The sequence below is a fragment of the Gekko japonicus genome, unplaced genomic scaffold, assembly GCF_001447785.1.
Source record: "Gekko japonicus isolate JY-2015 unplaced genomic scaffold, Gekko_japonicus_V1.1 scaffold1422, whole genome shotgun sequence".
NCBI lineage: Eukaryota > Metazoa > Chordata > Lepidosauria > Squamata > Gekkonidae > Gekko > Gekko japonicus.
This window is the reverse complement of record NW_015171545.1, coordinates 155,442-176,448: the sequence shown is the minus strand read 5'-3', so window position 1 is coordinate 176,448 and position 21,007 is coordinate 155,442. Positions and strand designations below refer to the sequence as shown.

The 21,007-nt window shown below is 42.2% G+C and overlaps 1 protein-coding gene across 1 annotated transcript in view; it reads left to right on the top strand.

The window, feature by feature from the left end:
- Positions 1-21,007, top strand: part of FAT1 (FAT atypical cadherin 1) — a 148,664-nt gene that overhangs the window by 40,349 nt on the left and 87,308 nt on the right. Inside the window, exon 4 of the mRNA XM_015419675.1 lies at positions 11,459-11,773. Coding sequence (XP_015275161.1) covers positions 11,459-11,773 — 315 coding nt within the window. The remainder of the gene's footprint in view (positions 1-11,458; positions 11,774-21,007) is intronic.

The window sequence follows — 21,007 nt, the reverse complement described above, 5'->3', positions numbered from 1 at the left end:
ACTCAAGTTGCCCTGGCAACCCAAAAAGTCACTGAGCTTTGTTTTATTTTGCCTAGCTTATTAGAATTCGTATTAATTAAATTTATAATCAAATTTTGAGCAAGATGTTCCAGACTAGAATTTTGTTTTGTTTTGTTTCAGACGTTACTCCCAGGATATGGTCTGCTAAACTGCATTTCCATGCATTGCTGAAAAATGATTGCAGGTTTTGATTTCCATTACAGAGTCATTAATATTATTAATGAGCGTTCTCATGGATAAGCACACTTAAGGAGGATTATCCATGGGAATTGGGAGTATTACAGTTTGTTAATGGGATGGATTTGGCATACAAAAAGCTGTGTCAGCCTTCAACAAATTAATAAACCTAGGGGTTTTTTTGTTTCAGTAATTACTGTGGCTTTTTATACTGAATTTATGTAAGGAGAAATAGGCCCTCCCCATCACTGAGGCAATTTATTTACTTTTTGTCAGTATAGATTTGCTATCTTTTAAAAGCAGGTATAGTTTGTCTTATATACCGTTGTTCTTTGAACTAATTAATCTGTTTCTGCAATTTTGCTGTGTTTCATAAAGGCCTACCTCCATTGCTGCTTATGCCATTATGCAAGTTGTGGGGTTGTAGAACATTTTATCAACTGTTGTGGGATAGTATCTCTTACTTCAGACAAAGTTTAAATACCCCCCACTTGCTTTCAATAGCTAGAAAATGCACTTTGGACTCTGCTGTGTTTCAAGAGAGAGAAATATGGCCTTCAAATCATAACAACAGATACACAGTTTTGAATACAGCACATGCTGTAACGGAATCCAGTTGTGTTCCAGTGTGGGGTTTTAGCTCCACATTCGTTGAGATACTGGATATGTGGGTGAAGGAGGAGACCCATATAGCAGATTATCAGCTGCCAGTAGGCTTTCCAGTCCCCAGGGGAGGGCAGGGGTTCTCCCAGATTTGGGGGCTTCTGCCCACCATGCGCCAGTTCGCCGGGGGGGACCCTACCCCCAAACAGCCACATCCCCGATGTGATGACATCACCCAGAAGTGATGTCATCACACTGGAGATGTTGTGTGGGGATGCTTTGGTTTGAGAGCAAAGCTCCATGGTTTTAAGCTGGTTTTACCAGAGAGTTTTGCCTTCAAACCAGAGTGTCCCTGCATGATGACATCACTCCTGGATGACATCATCACATCGGGGATGTCCTGGAATGCCACCCAAATCCCCCTGCCAGCGCAATTAGGGGACCTGGCAACCCTAGCTGCCAGGCAGGAGTGGTATTTAATCCCTCCTCTATCCTCCTGCTGCTGCGGTGGCTCAAGTGGTTAAGACGCTGAACTGCAGACTGTGGAAGGTCAGTAGTTCAGCGGTTCAAGACCCGGGTGCCGCAAGGCAGGGTGAGCTCCTGTCTCTTGTTCCAGCTCCTGCCAACCTAGCAGTTCGAAAGCAAGAAATTGCAAGTAGATAAATAGGGACCACTTCGGTGGGAAGGTAACAGTGTTCCGTGCGCCTTGGTGTTTAGTCATGCTGGCCACATGACCACGGAGAAGTCTTCGGACAGTGCTGGCTCTTCGGCTTTGAAACGGAGATGAGCACCGCAACCCTAGAGTCGGATTCGACTGGCTTTCGAGCAAGGGAACCTTTACCTTTACTATCCTCCAAATCTCTACTGCAAAGATTCTCAAGACTGTTTTTCTCCCAGCCAGATTTTCTCCCCATGTCAGAGCCCAGCTGGGCAAAAAAGCTTCTTAAGAACAGTCTTCAGGGTGGCTTGCAAGGGAAAGCACTCAATTTCTACCCATTTGCAAATGTGCCCTTTCCTGATCTATGTCTTTATATCGGAAAGGAACATTGGATTGGTATTTTGTGGAGTGTCTGGTTCGGACCTGAGAGAAGAAGCATCTTGGGTTGTGTTAATCATATGCCGTTAGAGCCTTGCTCCTGGAAAGGAGAAGAGCAGGGGTTGTGGCTCAGTGTTAAAACATCTGCTTGGCATGAAGAAGGCCCCAGGTTCAGTCCTCAGCCTCTGCAGTTAAAAGGATCAAGTAGAAGGTGATGTGAAAGATCTGGGACCCCAGCAAGCTGCTGCCAGTTTGAGTAGTCAATACTGACCTTAATGGACCAAAGATCTGATTCAGTATAAATCGGCTTCATGTGAGAACCCAAGATACATCAGTCAATGTAATGGCAAAGCCTGTCTTGTCGTTTTTAAGCCTGTCTTATCTTGAAGAGGATGAGGAAAAATACCAAGCATTTCACACTGAAAATTTTGTCATCTTTCAGTGAATGTGCAGACAATTGTGCCTTGAATAACTTTCAAAAATCACGTTTTCTTTTTTGAATGTGTATGCTTATCTTAAACATTTACAAACAAGAAATAGTTGAGCACTAATGTATTTTGTATCATAATCTTCTCTTCCTGTTTCAAAAGCCTTGACCGCCTAACCTGGCAGGAAACCCAAGACTGGTTAACTGGTTTTGATTTCTTTATCTTATCTTAGGCCTCTGTTTCTTTTTAGCGGTGCTCACATGTTCAAGCAAACGTTTTTTAACAGCGTTTGTTAATGGAAAGCATAATTTTCATTAGGGACATGTTCCTTGTTTTGATCTCCCCTCCCCTCCCCATACAAGCCATATTATCTTGTATGGTGTGTTTACTTTTGTGAGAACTATCCTGAACTGTTCATACATGGCTTTGGTTTGTCTTTCTCTCTTATTGTCATTTAAATGAGGGGATATCAACATTTCTAGGGATGTTAGAATTTGTTGTTGTAGCGAAATAACATTCCTTAGCTTTATTCAAATAACGACTTGTCTGCCTCCAAATCAGATTTATAAACAGCAGCACGCATAAGAGAAAATGTTTGCTTAACATTCTGTGATATTTTTTTTTCCACCATGAAAGAATGGGTGAATGATTCATTTTGTGCTGTGAGGCTTAGTCAGCTCACCCTTCCTCGTGGTAATCATTAACGAGTGCAGTCAAGCTGGAACAAGTGCAGAGAACATGATCAGAGGAGCAGTGTCTGCCTTAAGAGGGGAAGGTTCAAGGAAATTGACTTGTTTAGCCTAGTTAAAAAGAGGAAGCTGGATGAGTATGTATGTAGGCTACAAAGTGAGAGGAGGGGCAGGATTAGACAGCAGAGTTGCTTATGTTAAGAAAGACTGGATTTTTTAAAAATGGTGGATATAAATCCTTCCTTTGTTTACCTCAGTTGTGAGGAGGTTTCTAGTGACTAGATTTTAATTTATTTATTACATTTTTTATCCTGCCCTTCCTCTGTGGAGATCAGAGTGGCGTACATTGGGTTTGATTCAGCTAGGGTTTTTTAGCTGGTGAAAAAGGGGATTAGGGGAATTGAGCTAGATCGGGGTGTCAGACATAAGGCCCGTGGGCCAGAAGTGGCCTGTCCAGGGCCATTTTGTGGCTCGCAAGCAGCTGATGCAAGGGAGGGCACAGACTGCTCAGGGAGGGGAGGGGATGGAGCCGCTCTGATTGTAGCGTCAGCACAGTAGAACAACCTTGTCTGCAACAGTCAAACAGCGTGGGAGTGTCTGCCCAAGTGCACTGGTTCTCCAGTCTACCCATGTGGGTTTTCGTCTGCAACCCCTCCCAGCCCATGAGGTCTTGCAGTGAGGGTACACTAACTCAGAGCTTACAAGCTGCTGTCCTTTGTATACAGTTTATATGCTTGGTACCTGGCATTAGAGCTGCGGTGGCTCAAGTGGTTAAGACGCTGAACTGCAGGCTGTGGAAGGTCAGTAGTTCAGCGGTTCAAGACCCGGGTGCCGCAAGACAGGGTGAGCTCCTGTCTCTAGTTCCAGCTCCTGCCAACCTAGCAGTTCGAAAGCAAGAAATTGCAAGTAGATAAATAGGTACCACTTCGGTGGGAAGGTAACAGCGTTCCGTGCGCCTTGGTGTTTAGTCATGCCGGCCACATGACCACGGAAACGTCTTCGGACAGCGCTGGCTCTTCGGCTTTGAAACGGAGATGAGCACCGCAACCCTAGAGTCGGACTCGACTGGCTTTCGAGCAAGGGAACCTTTACCTTTACCTTTTTACCTGGCATTATGTTTTGGCCCGGCCCAACAAAGTGACATTTATGTCAGATCCAGCCCCTTGTAACAAATGATTTCGCCACCTCTGAATTAGACCGTTTAAATGTTGACTGTAGCCATCTGGTTATTCTCCCCATGTCTACTTTATCCTCATGACAGCCTTGTGAGATTGAAACTGGCCTAATGTCATCCAGTGAGCTTCATAACTAAATAAGGACTTGAGTCATAGTTTCCATCTGGCACATTAACCATTATACCACATTGGCACAGAGCTATATCAAAACAAGTCTTAAAGTAGTCTCTTGGGAGCATTTATCGTAGCACTGGATGTTTTGGGGACCCCTTGTGATAGGGCTGTCAACTCCAGTTTGGGAAAGTCTTGGAGAACTGGGGGGGCAGCACTTGGGGAGGGGAGAAAGCTCTGCAGGTACGTGATGCCAAAGTGTTCACTGTCCAAAGCTGTCGTTCTCTCTAGAACTAAACATGATGCTGTCCTTGGGTTCACCCTGTGGATGTGCCTCCATTTTCTAGGGCTGCATAAGAGTGCCCGAGGGGTTGTGTGTCAGCAAATACATCCCCAGCACTGTTTCTGATTTTAAAAATGGCACCCAGGGGGCAGAAGCTCCTGTTTTCCCCATGCTGTATTGGTTCCAATGAGAATCAGGCCGTGTGGCGCTGAAACAACTATATGGAGGCATGGTTACTCCATGGACAGCATCTCATCTAGTTGTACTGTTACTAAGCTTGTCAGGAGGTGTCCTTTCACTACTTCAGTTCCCTCAGCAATCAGACAGCCCCTTCCCATCTGTGTTTACAGCAGCTTTTTCCGGGGTCATGTACAATCCTTGGTTCACTAGGTTTGTATGTTCCTTATGCTGCTGGACCCTGCCTTAAACAAACCCTCAGTCCTTCCTTCTAGATCCTCAGTATATAACCAGGAGGAGCTTGTATGAACTGAATACTGTTTTGTGTGTGTTGTGTGTGTGAGTAAATGTTCCTCCTCTGAGGCTTATAACTGAGCAGACCTTGATCTGATTGATTTCAAAGTAAAATTAAATACATTCCTAACAGCTGATTTATGACTTCTACTCCTCAGCCCCAAGAACGTGCTTTCCTTCTTTGGGAGGGGCACGGGAACGAGACAAGATGATGAATGAGGTGTTTTTCATCTGTAGGTCGGCCCATAGCCAGAAATTTTGTTAGTAGGCCTAAGGATCAGGGACTATCAAAGAACAGCCAGAATATAAACACACATTGCACGATATGTTTAAAGTTAATTAATTGCATTAAATGTTAATATTATAAATATTTTCAACAGAACCTACTGTTTTCCTAGTGCATTTGTACAGCTTGACCATAACACTAAAAGCTGTGTGCAGGTTTACTTAATAGTTAGCACTGGGTAGAGTAACACCTTTATTCTTCCCTTTATATTTTTACAAAGAAAGGGCTAGAGACTTCCTTAAAAAAAAAAACGAAAGGAAAGGGAGAATTCAGAGCGATGTTATGGAATATCTGGAAGGGCCAGGCCTGCTATTGGTCATCTAGGCCTTTTTGGTAATCTGGAACAGTGATGCAAATAAATGACAAGTAATTGGATCCTGACAAAGGCGTCCGTCCCCCCCATTCCTTACAGATTCCACCCATCCCTACAGTTTAAGGAGGGATGCTGGAATCTGTAAAATGTAACAGGAGGATATTTTAATTACACTCAGTGTCTGCCTACCTACAAGTTAAGGAAAGGCAGGGCAGTTTTAATGCTAACTTGTCAGTGTTGAGATAACAAGCACTGAGAATCTTGCTGGGCATGATCTCATGAGTAGCCAAATTCAGAGGACCACCCTATGCGCAGCAGCTTCTTTCTTCCTTGACTTGCATCATCTTCTTCTGCTTGCGCAGAACATGTGATTTTTGCACACCTCTCCGAACCCTCATTATGGACTGTGCTCAAGCATTTAAAACTGCATTTTCTAACTGCTTGTAGGGCACAAGTCAGACAACCAGCCTGTTTTCCATGAGCAGATCAATGTGTGTGGGAGAGAGAGAGAGGGAGAGAGAGAGAAGAAGAAGAATAAAAATTAGGCTTGCCAACTTCCAGGTGGAGCCTGGAGATCTCCTGCTATTACAATTGAGCTCCAGGTGGGAGAGATCAGTTCTTCTGGAGAAAATGGCTGCATTGGAAGGTGGACTCTATGACCCTGCTGAGGACTCTGCCATCCTCAGGCTCCACCCCCCCCAAATATCCAGGTATTTCCCCATCCAGAGCTGGAAGTCCTACCGTGAACAGAGGGGGCCCCCTCAACCCGAGCCGGGGGTATCTGAAGGACCACATGCACAGGAAGCATTTTTTATAAGTCTTGTTGACTGCTTGATTTGTGGGTCAGACTCTCACGACTGTTTTCGTTATAACTGCATCAATGCTGATGGACAATTTTGTTTAGAAAGATCTTGTTTATCATTTCGGGGTTTTTTGTTTAGAAAGATCTTGTTTATCATTTTGGGGTTAGTCAGGCACATGAAGTACCTTAAGATTTTTTTTTTAGCTTCATGAAAGGATCAGATCAATTGAAATCGATTTATCTGCAGCTCCCCCAATATTGCAGCATTTACAGCGAAGAAGGAAGAAATCACTCTTTAGTCATACATGCCTTCCCATGCTATACCCTGTCTCCACAGTCACTCGATGTACATTGCTAATTACAGCCTTGCTATATCAACTTCAGAACCCAATAACAGGGTAAGAGGATAGAAATGAACCTGCCCCCTGCTAAAGCATCATCTACCTCACTGACAAGGAATGTGCCTTTTCAAAGCATTTCAAACAGTGGACTGTCTAAAGGCTTGGAAAACAATGGAATGTATTTTAGAAAACGCAGCACAGATGAGCATTTCAACACATGCTAACGTTTGTACATTAGCTTCCTTAAAGTGCAGTCCTAAGCATGTTTCTTCAGTTGGGGCACAGACTTCTGCTGCTATCCTAAGTACACTTTCCTGAGGATAAAACCCAATCTGACTTCTGAATAGACCTGCTTAGAGTTGTTCCTTTAGTCTAGCAAATAAGCATTGTCCTGCCTCTCTTTGTGCCTGAGTGTTGATTTTGTGCCTGCAGGGTTGATTCTGTTCATGAGTTCAAGGTGTACTCTTACTCCCATTTTATTCTTTGCAAGGTAATCCTGCACATTCTGGTTCAGAGGCAATGCTGCAGTATCCAGCCCATACCTAACAATGCAGGGATGTAATCTTGTAGGAAGGATTAACCTGCAAAGAAGAGATTTGCACAGAAACTGAAACTGGCATGTTTTAAGGCAAAGTGTAGAAAAACCCTTAATGGGTTTCATCACTTAGTTGAGCTAAGCACCCCTTTTCTTGCTCACTCACTCGCTCTCACAGCTTAGTGAGAGCTGCTTTTCTGCCATGTCATTCTTTCTGGCTGTGAGGGTCTTGAGTGTGTGTGTGTATGGATATGGCAGTTGGGCTCATCACATGCCTCTTTCCCACTCATTGGCATTCTGCTGCATGGGATATCACACTGGGAAAGGAAGTCCCACATGGCTGTGAGAGATCAAGGCTGCTTCAAGACAAAGTCTTAAGGCTGCTGCCTGTGTATGTGAAAAAGAAATTGATCAGAGTCAGTTTCATGTCCTGTGCAAGACTCCAGTGAGCCCTATGAATATTGGATTCCCAAATGATGGATTTATTTATTTTGAAAGCATTCACAAGCAGAACACTCAGTCATTTGGTGTAGTGGTTAAGTGTGCGGACTCTAATCTGGGAGAACCGGGTTTGATTCCCCACTCCTCCATGTGCACCTGCTGATGTGACCTTGGGTCAGTCACAAGCTCTGGCACAGCTGTCCTTGAAAAAGAGCAGTTTCTGTCAGAGTTCTCTCAGCCCCACCCACCTCACAGGGTGTCTGTTGTGGGAAGGGGAAAGGGAAAGGAGTTTGTAAGCCGCTCTGAGACTCCAAGTGAAGGGCGGGGTATAAATCCAATCTCTTCTTCTTCTTCTTCATTTTGTTTCCTGAACATATCAAGGGGCATGGGGGAAAGAACTATGGTTTTAGTGCTATTGTAGGCACTGTTCAGTACATAGCTCAGATACTCATGGACCCCATTGCACATAGCAGTTAAGACACAACTTGTTTGGACAAAACCTGGTGAGTTTAGTTAGTTCCTTGGTGGGGTCCAGTCCCTCATGTGCCCTCTGGGGTGAAAGTGGGGGTACCCAAGATCTCAGGATTAGATGAAATGGGGTTATTTCCTCACCTGAGTCCTTCTCTGGTAGTGATCCTGTTTCTCAGGTTAGGATCCAGAGATTCATCTCCATGATTGACTTTCCAGTCTGCTTTAAATAAGGGGCGGCATGCCACACATGCAACCGAAGTCACACCACCGACTGCTATCCCCCACAATAAACCAGAGCTAAGAAATACAGCTGTGCCATCCCAGCTGCTGCTTTGCCCCCAGAATATGTTCCATCTCCTGTCGACACTGCTGTCTTGTGTTTGGATCGGTACCACTGTGACCTGGTGGTAAATCATCCGCTCACTGAAGGCCGTCCTGAAAACTCCTCTTCTTTGAGGATGCATTTGTGATTACTGCAGAGTTTGTACACTTAGCACTAAAAGCAGGAATAAAACCAAGTAGCATAAAGCTGTATCAGTGCTACAGTAATGGTGTGTGATTGTAATGTGTATGTGAAGAAAATTGCAGCTGAATAATGTGCTGCCATTAAGTTGAAGAGGTTCAAAAACATAAACTCACAATTTATTTTAAATTTAATAACCTGACTTTGCTACGTTTTACAGGCATTGGCAGATTTCTCGGCAACAAAACAGAACCATATAACCGTTTTGTTGTTTGAGGGGCAAGTGATGTGATGGGATGAGAATGTGTACAGAATTTGAACTTTAAAATCTAGCACTTGCTTGCTTTTCATATTATCTGAGCTATGTGCTTTTAATAGCCAGCTTCTGCAGTGACATCTGGTGGTAGTTGGGAAATTCTGAGTGTGGCATTTGGAATTGACATAAATAGGGGGTCTTTTGGCAGTTTAAACATGGTTTTTGTTCTAACACTTGGCAGTGCCACAAGACTCTTGGTTTATTTTTGCACTGATGTTCTAATACAGCTGTCCCTCTGGCATATAAAGTTGCATATAAGAGCTGCTTTTACAGGTCAAAATTAATGTTGAGTCTGAGATTAGCTTTGTCTAAGAACTCCCCCCTGCTTTTGTATTTAGAGCATGATCTGAAATTGTCAACTGACTTCTTGCGAAGAGTGAGAATGATTTTTTTAAGTAAATGGGTTGGATCCTGCAGCTCTCCTTTCCACCCAGAATGTTGAGTCTGAGATTAGCTTTGTCTAAGAACTCCCCCCTGCTTTTGTATTTAAAGCATGATCTGAAATTGTCAACTGATTTCTTGCAAAGAGTGTGAATGAGTAAATGGGTTGGATCCTGCTGCTCTCCTTTCCACCCACAATTGTCTCCAGCATTTTCTCCACTGCAGGAAGTATTTTTTCTGTGGGGAAAAACCTTGTTGAAGGAAACTGTAGGATCCAACAATGGAAGGGAGTTCTAGACCCCAACTAATAATTGTACAAATGTTTCAGAGCAAACATTTATAATGATTAATTAATAATTTTGAGAAAGAATTGTATTTTCATATTCTATAAACTTAAATCAGGTTTTGCGTGATGATGATTACTTACCTTATGTTATTTATCATCCGCCTTTCTCGCTGAAACTCAAGGCAGATTACACAGTGTAGGACAATGCAGTCAATAAAATGGGACATCCAGTAAACAATGTAATCAGATTAGGGCTGCAGAAATTAAGACCAAGTAAAAATCTGGAACAAAGCTGAAACAAAATAGAAGTATTAATATGGCATATTAAGGAATGCAGAAATTACATAATAGCATAATAATACAGTAACAAATAGTGCACACTAGATGTAGTACCGTATTATGGTCCACAGTCCCTTTACCTTTATTCAGGTATCTTCATGAACCATTCCATTATAATAATGCCCTATTACCTTTGTTAAAATGCTCTCTTGAACAATTCAGTTCCCACAGCTTACTGAATGCCCCAAGACGAGAAGCCTTCTTGACCTCATCAAGCAGGCCGTTCCCTAAAGTGGGGGCCACAACAGAGAATGCGAGTGTACGGGCAGTTGTTGAAATTGCCTATTTTCAGGCTGGCACCTGCAGAAGACCCTGGTTAGATATCATGGCAGAGCACAAGAGTGGAGGCAGTCCTGCAGATACGAGGATATGAGGATCCAAAATCATGAAGGGCTTTTTATGTGGTAGCCAGCAGTGTTCCCTTTAAGCTGAGTTAGTGTGAGCTAGCCCACAGTTTTTTAGTCTCTGGCTCACACATTTTTGTCCTCGCTCAGGAAGGAGGGCTTCAGAGCAGACTAATTTATGCAGTAGCAAAATTGCTCGCTCACAACTTTAACGTCAGTAGCTCACAAAGTAGAATTTTTGCTCACAAGACTCCAGAGCTTAGAGGGAACACTGGTAGCCAGTAACTTGAATTGAATCTGGTAACTGGCAACTGCAGCAGAATAGACCTAATATGCTTAATGTTCTTAGAAATATATTTAATATGTAAGTGGGGGACCTGCAGGGGGCATCTCACTTCCCCCTCCACCACTACATTCACTTTCCCTTTCTTGAAGGCGTCCATAGCCTCTCCCTTTCCCCTGCTTCCTTCTCTTCTTTCCATCTACCAGCCAACCTAACTTTATCTGCCCCTGTCTCCTGCTTTGCTTACTTTTTCCTCTCCCCAGGTAAACTATAGCCCAGTTGTATGGTGCCACCAAGCTGGGCCCATTTGCACTGGGGAAAACCTGCAAAGGGGCACATCACATTGTCCTGCATCCCCTCCCCACACAATTTCCTCTTTCCCTCATCCTAGCACTTCCATGTCCTCACCTTTTCCTGTTTCCTTCTCTCCTTCATACCCACCCACCAATCCACCTTTGAACTGCCCACTCCTCCTGTGCTGATTGACTATTTGCAGACAGATTTTACTGTGGGAGCATTCAGAATTGTGATTATCCACCTGCAGACTGAAGTGGTACACTCCGTTCTTCCACCTCTTCACTGCTGCATCTGCTGACCAAGCCAATGTACCTAGTTTGGAGAATTCCTTAGCAGGAGGCCTGTCTGTCCTGGCGATAATTATGGATGCTTTTGAGGATTTTTCCCCATAGCATCTCTAATTTTGCTTGCGGTCTGTGATTATTAAGTGCCTGTTATTGATTTTTGTGCAATGCATTAATGGAGGGTGCTTCATTTTCAATAGACTTTAAGCTGAAATCATCTGTGTTTTAAAGCTTCAGTAATATAGATCTAATGCTTGAAACGTCTTTTTGTCTCTTTTCTAGGCATTATAGAAACCGTTGATTTGCTGGATCGTGAAACTACTTCCCATTACTGGCTTACTGTGTATGCAACAGACCGCGGTGTTGTGCCTCTTTCTTCCTTCATTGAAATCTACATAGAAGTGGGAGATGTCAATGACAATGCTCCACAGACAACTCGGCCTGTTTATTACCCTGAAGTCATGGAAAACTCACCCAAGGATGTGTCAGTCATTCTTATAGAGGCCGTGGATGCAGACTCTAGTTCTAATGACAAGCTGACCTACAAGATTACTAGTGGAAACCCACAGGGATTCTTTTTCATGAATCCAAAAACGGGTGAGTAAATACCAGATACTTCTTCTATGTCTTTTGTACTGATGAATTGGTTCTACAATTTTTAAACAGAAATGAAAAGACAACAGAGGGGTGAAGAAGCTGAGATATTCTGTGTTCTGCTTTGTGCGTACACAAGCAATCTGTGGGTGTCATCAGGGATGGTTGATGTTTCAGGGGTGATCAACAACATTGAGCTGAATTGTATGGTACAGCTGTCTGGGGACTGTACGGCTTCAGAATGTGTATGGAAAATCATGTTTAAATGCCCCTCACATAAAAATCTCACGGTACATCAGGAAATTAAGGTTTGGCTAGAAACTAGTTCCCTCACATACTCCTGTTGCTTGGGCAGGGATTTTTTGGTTTCTTTTTAAGGTGGGGAGTGCACCTTCCCATCTGTATTCTCCAGTGGTATAGCTCCATCTTTCTGTCACATCTCTATCCCACCCCAGGAGCCAAGGGGTGGTGATCAAAGTTCTCCTGTTTTGACTACACAATAACTCTGTGAAACAGGGTTAGACTGAGATGGACTGGCTGGCCAAGGTCAACCAATGAGCTTTTGTGACTGACGAAGTTTTGGGCCTTGGTCTCCCAGGTCCTTGTCTAACACTTTAACCATTACTCATCTCCTGCATTTTCCATAACAGCAACTGTATGTGGTGAATCAGTTACTAGCCAAGGGTTGCCAAGTGAAGCTTCATGGCTGAATGGGAATTCGAACCTGGGTCCCCACATCCAGTCCCACACTATAAACATGACAACACACTGACTCCAGGTCTAGGAGGATTGTGTTATTTAAGCCTACTAAGAGATTAGTCTTCTGTCATGGAGAATATATAATGATTTTTCCATCCTGCGTCAGACCCAGCTGTCTGTCTTGTCATTTTTTGGTCTCTGGAAAACAGTTTCAAACCCCATCTGGCTGGAAGGATGGTATGGTGGAAGTAGTTTTGACCATTTCATACCCAGCCCTTAGCAGATTACAGGGGTTAGTTCCATCATCACGGTGTAAATCTAGGCCATCACATCATTTGTGGGGGGGTTTTTTGTGGGGGAGTTGTGAACTTTAAAGTTGAAACCAATCAGCTCTGTTGCAGGGAAAACTCAGACATTTCAAAGGGTTACTGTCGTACTGTGGGTTTCAGCTCCAATTTGTTCTGCAAGCCTCGAACAGCTACTTCATCAAGAACCTCTGTAATAACTTTCATGTGAAATTTGTATTTGTATGAAGGTTACAGGGCCAGAGGGTGACAATCCTGCTGATCTTTCCAATCAGCAGCTCGCAGACTTCACCGGTCTATATCTATTTCAGCAGCATTTATTGTGTCATTAATACAGAACTACATTTTTGTATCCTGGATTTAATCTTGTCAATGGGGATAAAGACCCTGGGGGCAGGGGAGAAACCCAAGCTAAGATTAAATGTGCAGCTTTGGTGGTCATCCAATCTTGGTAGTTGCTATCTACTTGTCTATTCCATCATTTTGATCCCTGAATCCATCTGTTTAAAAAGGACGATTTATACTGTTCATTAGCTTTTCAGACAGTTTCCTTCACCTCTTTGCCCTTCTTCTTTCAAGCAATGGATTAAGGCTAAATATGCTATGAATTTTCTGTTTTAGGTCTTGCAATGCATACAATCTGTTCATTTCTTGGATGGTATTTCTATCTCCTTCCCTTGACCAATTCTTTCATGCCTGCCCTTTAAAGTTTGGGTGGGGTGAGACATCCTGAATACTCCTTTTGGTATCTTGTAGCAAGGGAACGACTGACAGTTTTGAGCCCTAGGTACCAAATACATCTGCCAGTATCGTTAAGGTACCACCAGGCTTCTGTTTTACTTTGCCACTACATGCTGGCAGGGCTACTCATCACTAATTTACATATAGATTGACCTCCTTTCCTTTCAAACTAAAGTGTACAGGTGAAATCCTTGTATAGTTTTATTTCTTGTATGAAAGATTGTTCTCTATTGCAGGAGAAACCTCTGTTTAATTCCTCTCCCCCCAATTTGGATATGCTTGTTTCCCACTGGCTGCCAGTTTTCATAAATTTTTGTGCACGTCTCTTGTGTCTGGGTGTAAGAGGGGATCCCCTTATTGAGAATAAATTCTACCCTTCTGTCTCCTTAAACTTTGAAGAAGAGAGCCATTCAACTGTATTTTGCTGTTAGAATAATAACACTGTGTGAAATTGGAAGACAATAGCTGTGATTTAAGCTTCCCAAATAGTAATGGCTCAGCCATGTGAGCCACTTGAATTCAAGTGGAGAGAAGGAGAGTCTTGTTAATTACCTGGGGACTACAACCATTAAATTGCAATTCTCCAACAAAAAAGGGTTGATTGACTTCCTGCAGAGATGCCTCTGAATCTGCTTTAAATGTAAATAGGTTAACCTTGCCCTGTTTAAAGGTTGCTGGTTTCAAGCTGCATTAGAAGAGTGAGACCTAGACCTAAACTTGGGGGAGGGGGAGTTTTGAAATGAAGCCTGTGCTACACCTTAGTTGTGGTAGATACTCTTTTTAACCCATTTTGAAGCCGTTTTTGATCCGTCGTGGAGTAAATCGGTATAGGGCTGCCATTTCACACATGGCTTTCCCCTTCCGGTATAGAGCTGGATCTGAAGCGGTTTGCCATTTCAGACTGCACCGCTTTATCTGCGGCTTTTTTTAAAAAAATGTTCACTTTATAGCACTATAGCACTATAACGAAACACTCCAGGCATTCCAATGGGGTTGATATAATGGTGTTGCGTTATACCGTTATAGCGCTATAAAGCGAACGTTTCCCTCCCCCCCCAAAAAAAGCTGGAGATCGCCTGTGCATGCGAAAAACAGCGGGAAAAAGCGCATCGGAACTGGGAGAGGAAACTGAAGACTACTTGGAAGCGGTTGACAGGTAAAACGCTTCAGCCCTGTTTCCTAAACGGGACAGAAGCGTCTGTGTGTGAAATTACAAATATATTCCGGTAGGGAACCGGTTCTAAAACGATTCTGTCTGAAATGACAGACCAGAAACCGTTTGGAAACCGTTCCTCTTCCGGATTATATCGTCTGTCTGAAATTCCTCATAGTGTTCTGGAGGAGTCTGGTCAGGCCCGATTCAGATATAGGCATGCACTTAAGAAACCTTAGGCATCTAGTTAACTTTCCTGTATCAGATCATTTAATTCCTGGCCAGAGGAACACCTTAACATTCTAGGTTTGTTGTGCGTCTAGTACACAAGTGATACTATTAGAGAGTCTTTGCTTCCATTTTAATATTTTATTAATGCATAACTACACTGCATTTTAAAGATTGTCTATATCAAAAGTATACTATCTGTCATAACTACATAGAGAATTCTTTTATAACTACATAGAATATTAAAGGAGAGCAGTTAACATGAGTCCATAAAAGTATCTTACCCACAAATATGCAGGTGACTAGCAAGGAGCCTGTGCAGGTGCAAAGAGAGGATGAATAGCAAGTATTTCCATGTTTTAGCTTTACACAAGTCAATCACTTTAATTACCTGACCGTGACCTTTGGGGATATGTGCCTCTGCTCTGGTCATTGGAGTGATTTAGTTCTCAGACTGGGCAAAAACAGTGACAACCAGGCCCTGTATCACAAGCAGTTACAAAGCTGCTTGATATTGTGCCATTCTCAAGTTGAACTTCACAGATTTCACCAGGGATCATTGAGGTGATCTAAGCAGGATATGCTTGCCTGGCAAGTGTGTTCGCCACAAAGTTCATGCCTAGTGATAATGTACCTGGGATATCATTTAGTATGGTAGTTGACAGTACCTTCCTTCATATACTGTTGGTGATTAGGTCATTCATGTGTTTGATTTCTACTCTCATATCCAGGGTATTTAAGACTGGATTGTTCTGTTTGGCTGAAAAATTAAACTTTGTGTCTGCTAGATTGGTTTGTGTGTGTGTGAATTCTTATATTTGCAGTCTTTGAGAGAGCAACAGCTAGACCTCATTTGCAAACAAAAATAGAGGCATGAGGAATTTGTGGGAAAATCTAGATACATTTCTCTTAAGGATTTATGAACCTCACGTACACAAAATAGTATTTCGATAACAATTAATGTTTTTCCTCTGTGCAATTTAAAAAATTTAGATGTGAGCATAGTTTCCTGTTTGTTTAGAAACACAGTTGGTCTGTCTCTTTGTGCAATTGAGAAATAATCCCCTGTTTATTATTTTAGCAATCTTCTAAAATTAAACTCTACACCTTACAGGCCTGTGCTGAGTATACTGAAGGTATTGTAGATCGAGGAATTAAGTTATATTTAAAAGAACTGAAGAATCTCACAGTGAGTTTAGGAGTGTCTGTCAAGGTGTAAAGTTACATAGAGAGCCAAGGGCAGATAGTCTCTCTTACATTTGCTATCACATTACAACTTTTCTTACCCTTTCACCAACTACTGCAGACAGGTTGGCGATTGAGCAGAATGAAATAGGAAATGACTGCAGCTACAAACAGCTTCCAAGGGATTTCCGACAACACTGGGACACTGCTTAGCTGAGGAAGTGGAGAACCTGTGATTGCACAATAGTCTGTCATAGAGGAAGCCTCCCTTGTTTAATTATTTCCCTCAATCGTTTTAGTAAGTTGGACATTCGATTTCACAGAAAACCTTAATTTTTTTTAATCTGCTATATTTGGTCTTTATCTTTTTTTACAAGGAATACCTTTCCTCCACCTGTCTGCTACAGATGCAGGTACCTCATGTATATTATTTTCCAGTTTGGTAAAGGATATACAGTTAAATAGATTTCATGCTCTCAATTGTTACATATTGGTATATACTATCAAATGTAATGAGTGCATTGTCAAAAACCTTTGACAGTGCTCAGCATTGCAGTCCTAAGCAGAGTAACCCTGCGTCAAACTTATTGAAATGAAAGAGTGAAATTGTTCTTAGGATTGCATTGCAAATATCCTAGTGATCTCATGGTATTTGAGATCTAAGAGAGACTGCTGTTTTAAATGCTAATGAGAGGTAAGCATTTCTCTTATTTGGTATATATTCACATAGATGAGAAATTATGAAAAGCATTTCTTACCAGAAATATATTCAAGGCATTTAGGGCTGCAGACAGACACATGTTTGCACAAGGGGGGGAAGTTTTGCTTTTGTTGATTGCCTGTGTTGTTAGTTCTTTTTAAAAGCCAAAAGAAAAGACCTAAATGAGGGTTATGCTCTGGTGATTAATGAACCAGTTCAAAGTGATCAGTGGCCTAGATTGTAGGACCTGCTTCTCTGGCTTTGTAAGGGTTTCTTTTTTTCCTGGAAGATTTTTTTTTACCCAAGTATCATTTGAAGTGTGGTTCAACAAAGCACTTTCACCAACTAGCAGAGTAATGTTTTCAAAGTATGACGAATTGATGCTTTCCTTAAATATTTGGAGTTAGGATTTAGATTGGAGAAGCTTCATAGGGAAGGTGTACCTACCTACTCTCAAAGGTGGTGCTCAAATGTTTTGGCCATAATTTAGGCATTTTAGACTCTTTACTTCACTGCCTGAAAAATGTTTGAGGCAGTAATAAGTTAATGTATGTTAGGTTTGTGTATACTTGTGTATTTTGTAATATACACATGCATTTGTTTGGAAATTGTTTGGAAATTGACAAAGAGAGCTGTGTTTCTCGAAAGCTTATGCCACAATAAAGTTTGTTAGTCTTAAAGGTGCTACTGGGCTTTTTGCTATTCAACAACAGACAGTTGAACTTGGGTACATTCTCCAGTGTGCTCTGATGACTGGAATCCCATTGTTTGACTTGGGCAGCATCAGCTCTGTATGTGAAATGAATTCTCTCCTTCCCACCCTCCCCAGTAGCTGCCAGCATTCCAGAAAACGGAACGCCTCAACCCAGAGCGGTAGTGTGGGACTTCTTCCTTCACACTATAGAACCAGATCCAGCAGGATTAGCAGATTTGCAGTGTCAGCCAGTCTAAAAATATGTGACAAAGTATGCAAGCAAGAGAATGACTTCCGTGGATTGGGAGAGGAAGTCATTTGGCCAAGGGACAGAATTTATCCATTCTCAAAGAATAAGGGCTGTATTTCCGTCTAATTTCCCTGCTTACTTGTAGATAGTGTGCCAAAGTAGGCCTGTAGACAGTCACTGTTTATTATTTTTAATCCACCTTTCTCAACATGAGCTCAAGGCGGATTACATATAGTGGGTAAGTACAGTCAACAAAATGGGATGTTCAGTAACCAATGCATGGATATTAGAAGGCTGGAACCACAAGAAAGAGCAGGAGCATAGCGTGAGTATCAGCATGACATATATATATATATGTAAGCCCTAGTGTTTCTTCTTGAGAAAAAATAAATATAAGACAGTGTCTTATTTTCGGGGAAACACGGTAGAAGGCTGGAACCACAAGAAAGACCAGGAGCATAGTGTGAGTATCAGCATGACATATTAAGCAGTACAGAAGTTACATAACAGGTTCCTACTTACAATATGCTTTATACAGTAGTAAAGACCAGAAGTACAGACCATTTCTCCAAGTAAGATTGTGAAATCTTTTTGTACTGTGGAGCTTATTACCAGCACAGAAAAGCACTCTTTGAATAGTTCAGTAGGGCTTCCAGCTGAATGTGCATTTAGATGGACTAGTGGATATGTATTGCAAGTTTATGTTCCACTAGAAACCGTTCCATGTAGACAGACCACATCCATGCCCAGTTACCATTTAGGCCTACAATTCCTGATCCCTGTTAATTAAATATGTGTGAGGCTACTTCTGCTTGTGGATCTCCTTGGTAGGACTGGCTGAGGAAGCTTGGGTGGCATGTTGAGGAGTGGGGGGTAAAGGGAAGAAAGAAAGGTCTCCACTTTGTGCAGCTTTTTCTTTCCCCGAAACCCTAAAGGTTGGTTTGCTTGTTCAGGGTCCTTTTGCAGTTTCCTTCCACTTTTACAGTGTAGATGTGCGTATTCTACTGTGGAGGCAGGTGCCTACCATTCACATGGAGAAGGCAAAATCCTATTATTTGCCTGCTGTATTTCAAGTAATTAGACTGCAGCTGCAGTCTTTTGTGCACTTACCTGTTGAGTAAGCCCCATTAATTGCAGTGGGAATTCCTTCCCAAGTAAACATGAATATGATCAGGCTGCACCTCTAGAAGGAACATAAAGTTTGTTTGTATAATGTAAAGAGGAAAGAAAAGCTACCTTTTGACATATTTTTAATCTCCTTAAGAGCACTCTCTCCCCCCCTCACTAACAGACAGGAAGTATCATTTTTCAAAATCACTGCCCTCCTAAACCATTTGAGATGCCTTTATTTTTTTGAACAAACAGTACAAAAGCTACTAAAGTCAGTGAAAGAAAGCCGTCTCAAAAAAAGCTTTCTCGCTAAGTTCTGGGGAAGCATTTTGTTCAAATATTAGCTTCTCCACCACCGCCAGCGGGAGGGGGAACCTCCTAGTCAAGTGAACCTGAAGTGAAGCCATCAACCCAGGTAAAAATAGCTGTCAAACTACATTCTGATCTTTATGATTGTGCTTTCCTGCTTCCTATCCAATGTTTACTTTAAACAAAATGGAATGGGGTAATAGAATCGTGCATGGGGAAAGATAAGATAAAAGAAACCCTGCACAATAAAGTTCATGCTGAATTCGTGCAGTCATACCAATACTATTGTGTATAGCTATGGAACCAGCGCCCAAGTGGGGCAATTTGAGATATGAAATTCTCTTTGCTCGCATTTAGCATCCTTCCAGGGGCAAAAATGGGTAATGATTTGATACCTCTCACAATAAGTGTACAGGCACTTCTGTTTTCTTTGCTTAGGTTACTCAACATTCTGATCTTCTGTGACTAAATTGCCGGATCTGCTGTGGTGGTGACATATTACAGCTTGTGGCATTGTACTCGTGCTCTGACAGCTGACCTGAGACAGTGCACAGATACAAGAGTGCTTCATTGCACCAAAGCCAGTTGCTAACCCCAAATGTTGTTTGCAGCTTAGCTCAAAAACCAGGGGTGATGTGGGCAAGGAAAATGCACCCTCTAAGTTGTGAAGTCTTGTGAGCAAAAATTCTGCTTTGTGAGCCACTGGCATTCAAGTTGTGAGTGAGCGATTTGGCTACTGCATAAATTAGTTTGCTCTGGAGCCCTCCTTCCTGAGCTAAGACAAAAAGGTGTGAGCTGGAGGCTAAAAAACTGTGAGCTAGCTTACACTAGCACAGCTTAGAGGGGACACTGGCAAGGAGTGGAAAGGACTTTAGGACTTGAAGCGAAGTCTGTTCAAAATTTATGTACCGGCAATATGACAGCATTGACTTGTTTTTAATGACTTGTTTTGCTTTTATACTTGCAATTTATTACATTTTTCTGATTTTATGGTATCATTTTTACATATAAGTCACCTCAAGATGGACTCTGAAGAGGTGGGGTATAAATTCCCTAAATAAATATTAGCATCTGGCTGCAGTAGCTTTCTCCTGACAGACAAATGTCACAGGGATCAACCTGGCTGACTTGCCTCAGCAGCCACTGTAACTGTAAACAAGGTACCTGTGATCTGTGTATCAAAGTCATTTCATGCATAGAATTGGGGGTGATCCTTCAGGTTTTATTGCCAAGAATGTATAGAGCTGCATATGACATCACAGGCGTAGATACCAAAATTCGTAGAACGAATCTTATCGCACTTCGGAAGTACTACAAAGAATTCATCATGAAGTAACAAAACACTCACATGTATGGAGGAAGAAAAGAAAACCTTGAACCTAAGCCTAATTCTCTACTCATTACACATAAGTAGAAGAAGAAACAATTGGATTTATACCCTGCCCTTCACTACCCTTCCCCTCCCCACAACAGACACCCTGTGAGGTAGGTGAGGCTGAGAGGACTCCATCGAGAACTGCCCTTGAGAGAACAGCTCTGAACAAAGTTATGATTGACGCAAGGTCACACCAACAGTTTCATGTGGAGGAGTGGAGAATCAAACCTGGTCCTCCCAGATTAGAGTCTGCACTCCTAACCACTACACTAAACGGGCTCTCTCAGATAATTCAAACTTTGCACTCCAGCTGGCATTGTCACTGACGGAGCAAAAAAGTATTAACGTTATTTTTGGTAGCTGTTAAAACTATTCTGTCAGCTTGGAATTCTCCTTAAGGGACCACAAAAGATTATGAGCAGAAATGTGTGTATTGTATTTGAAGCTTAAAAGATGGATATTTCAACAGTATTTTTAAACTAAAAAAA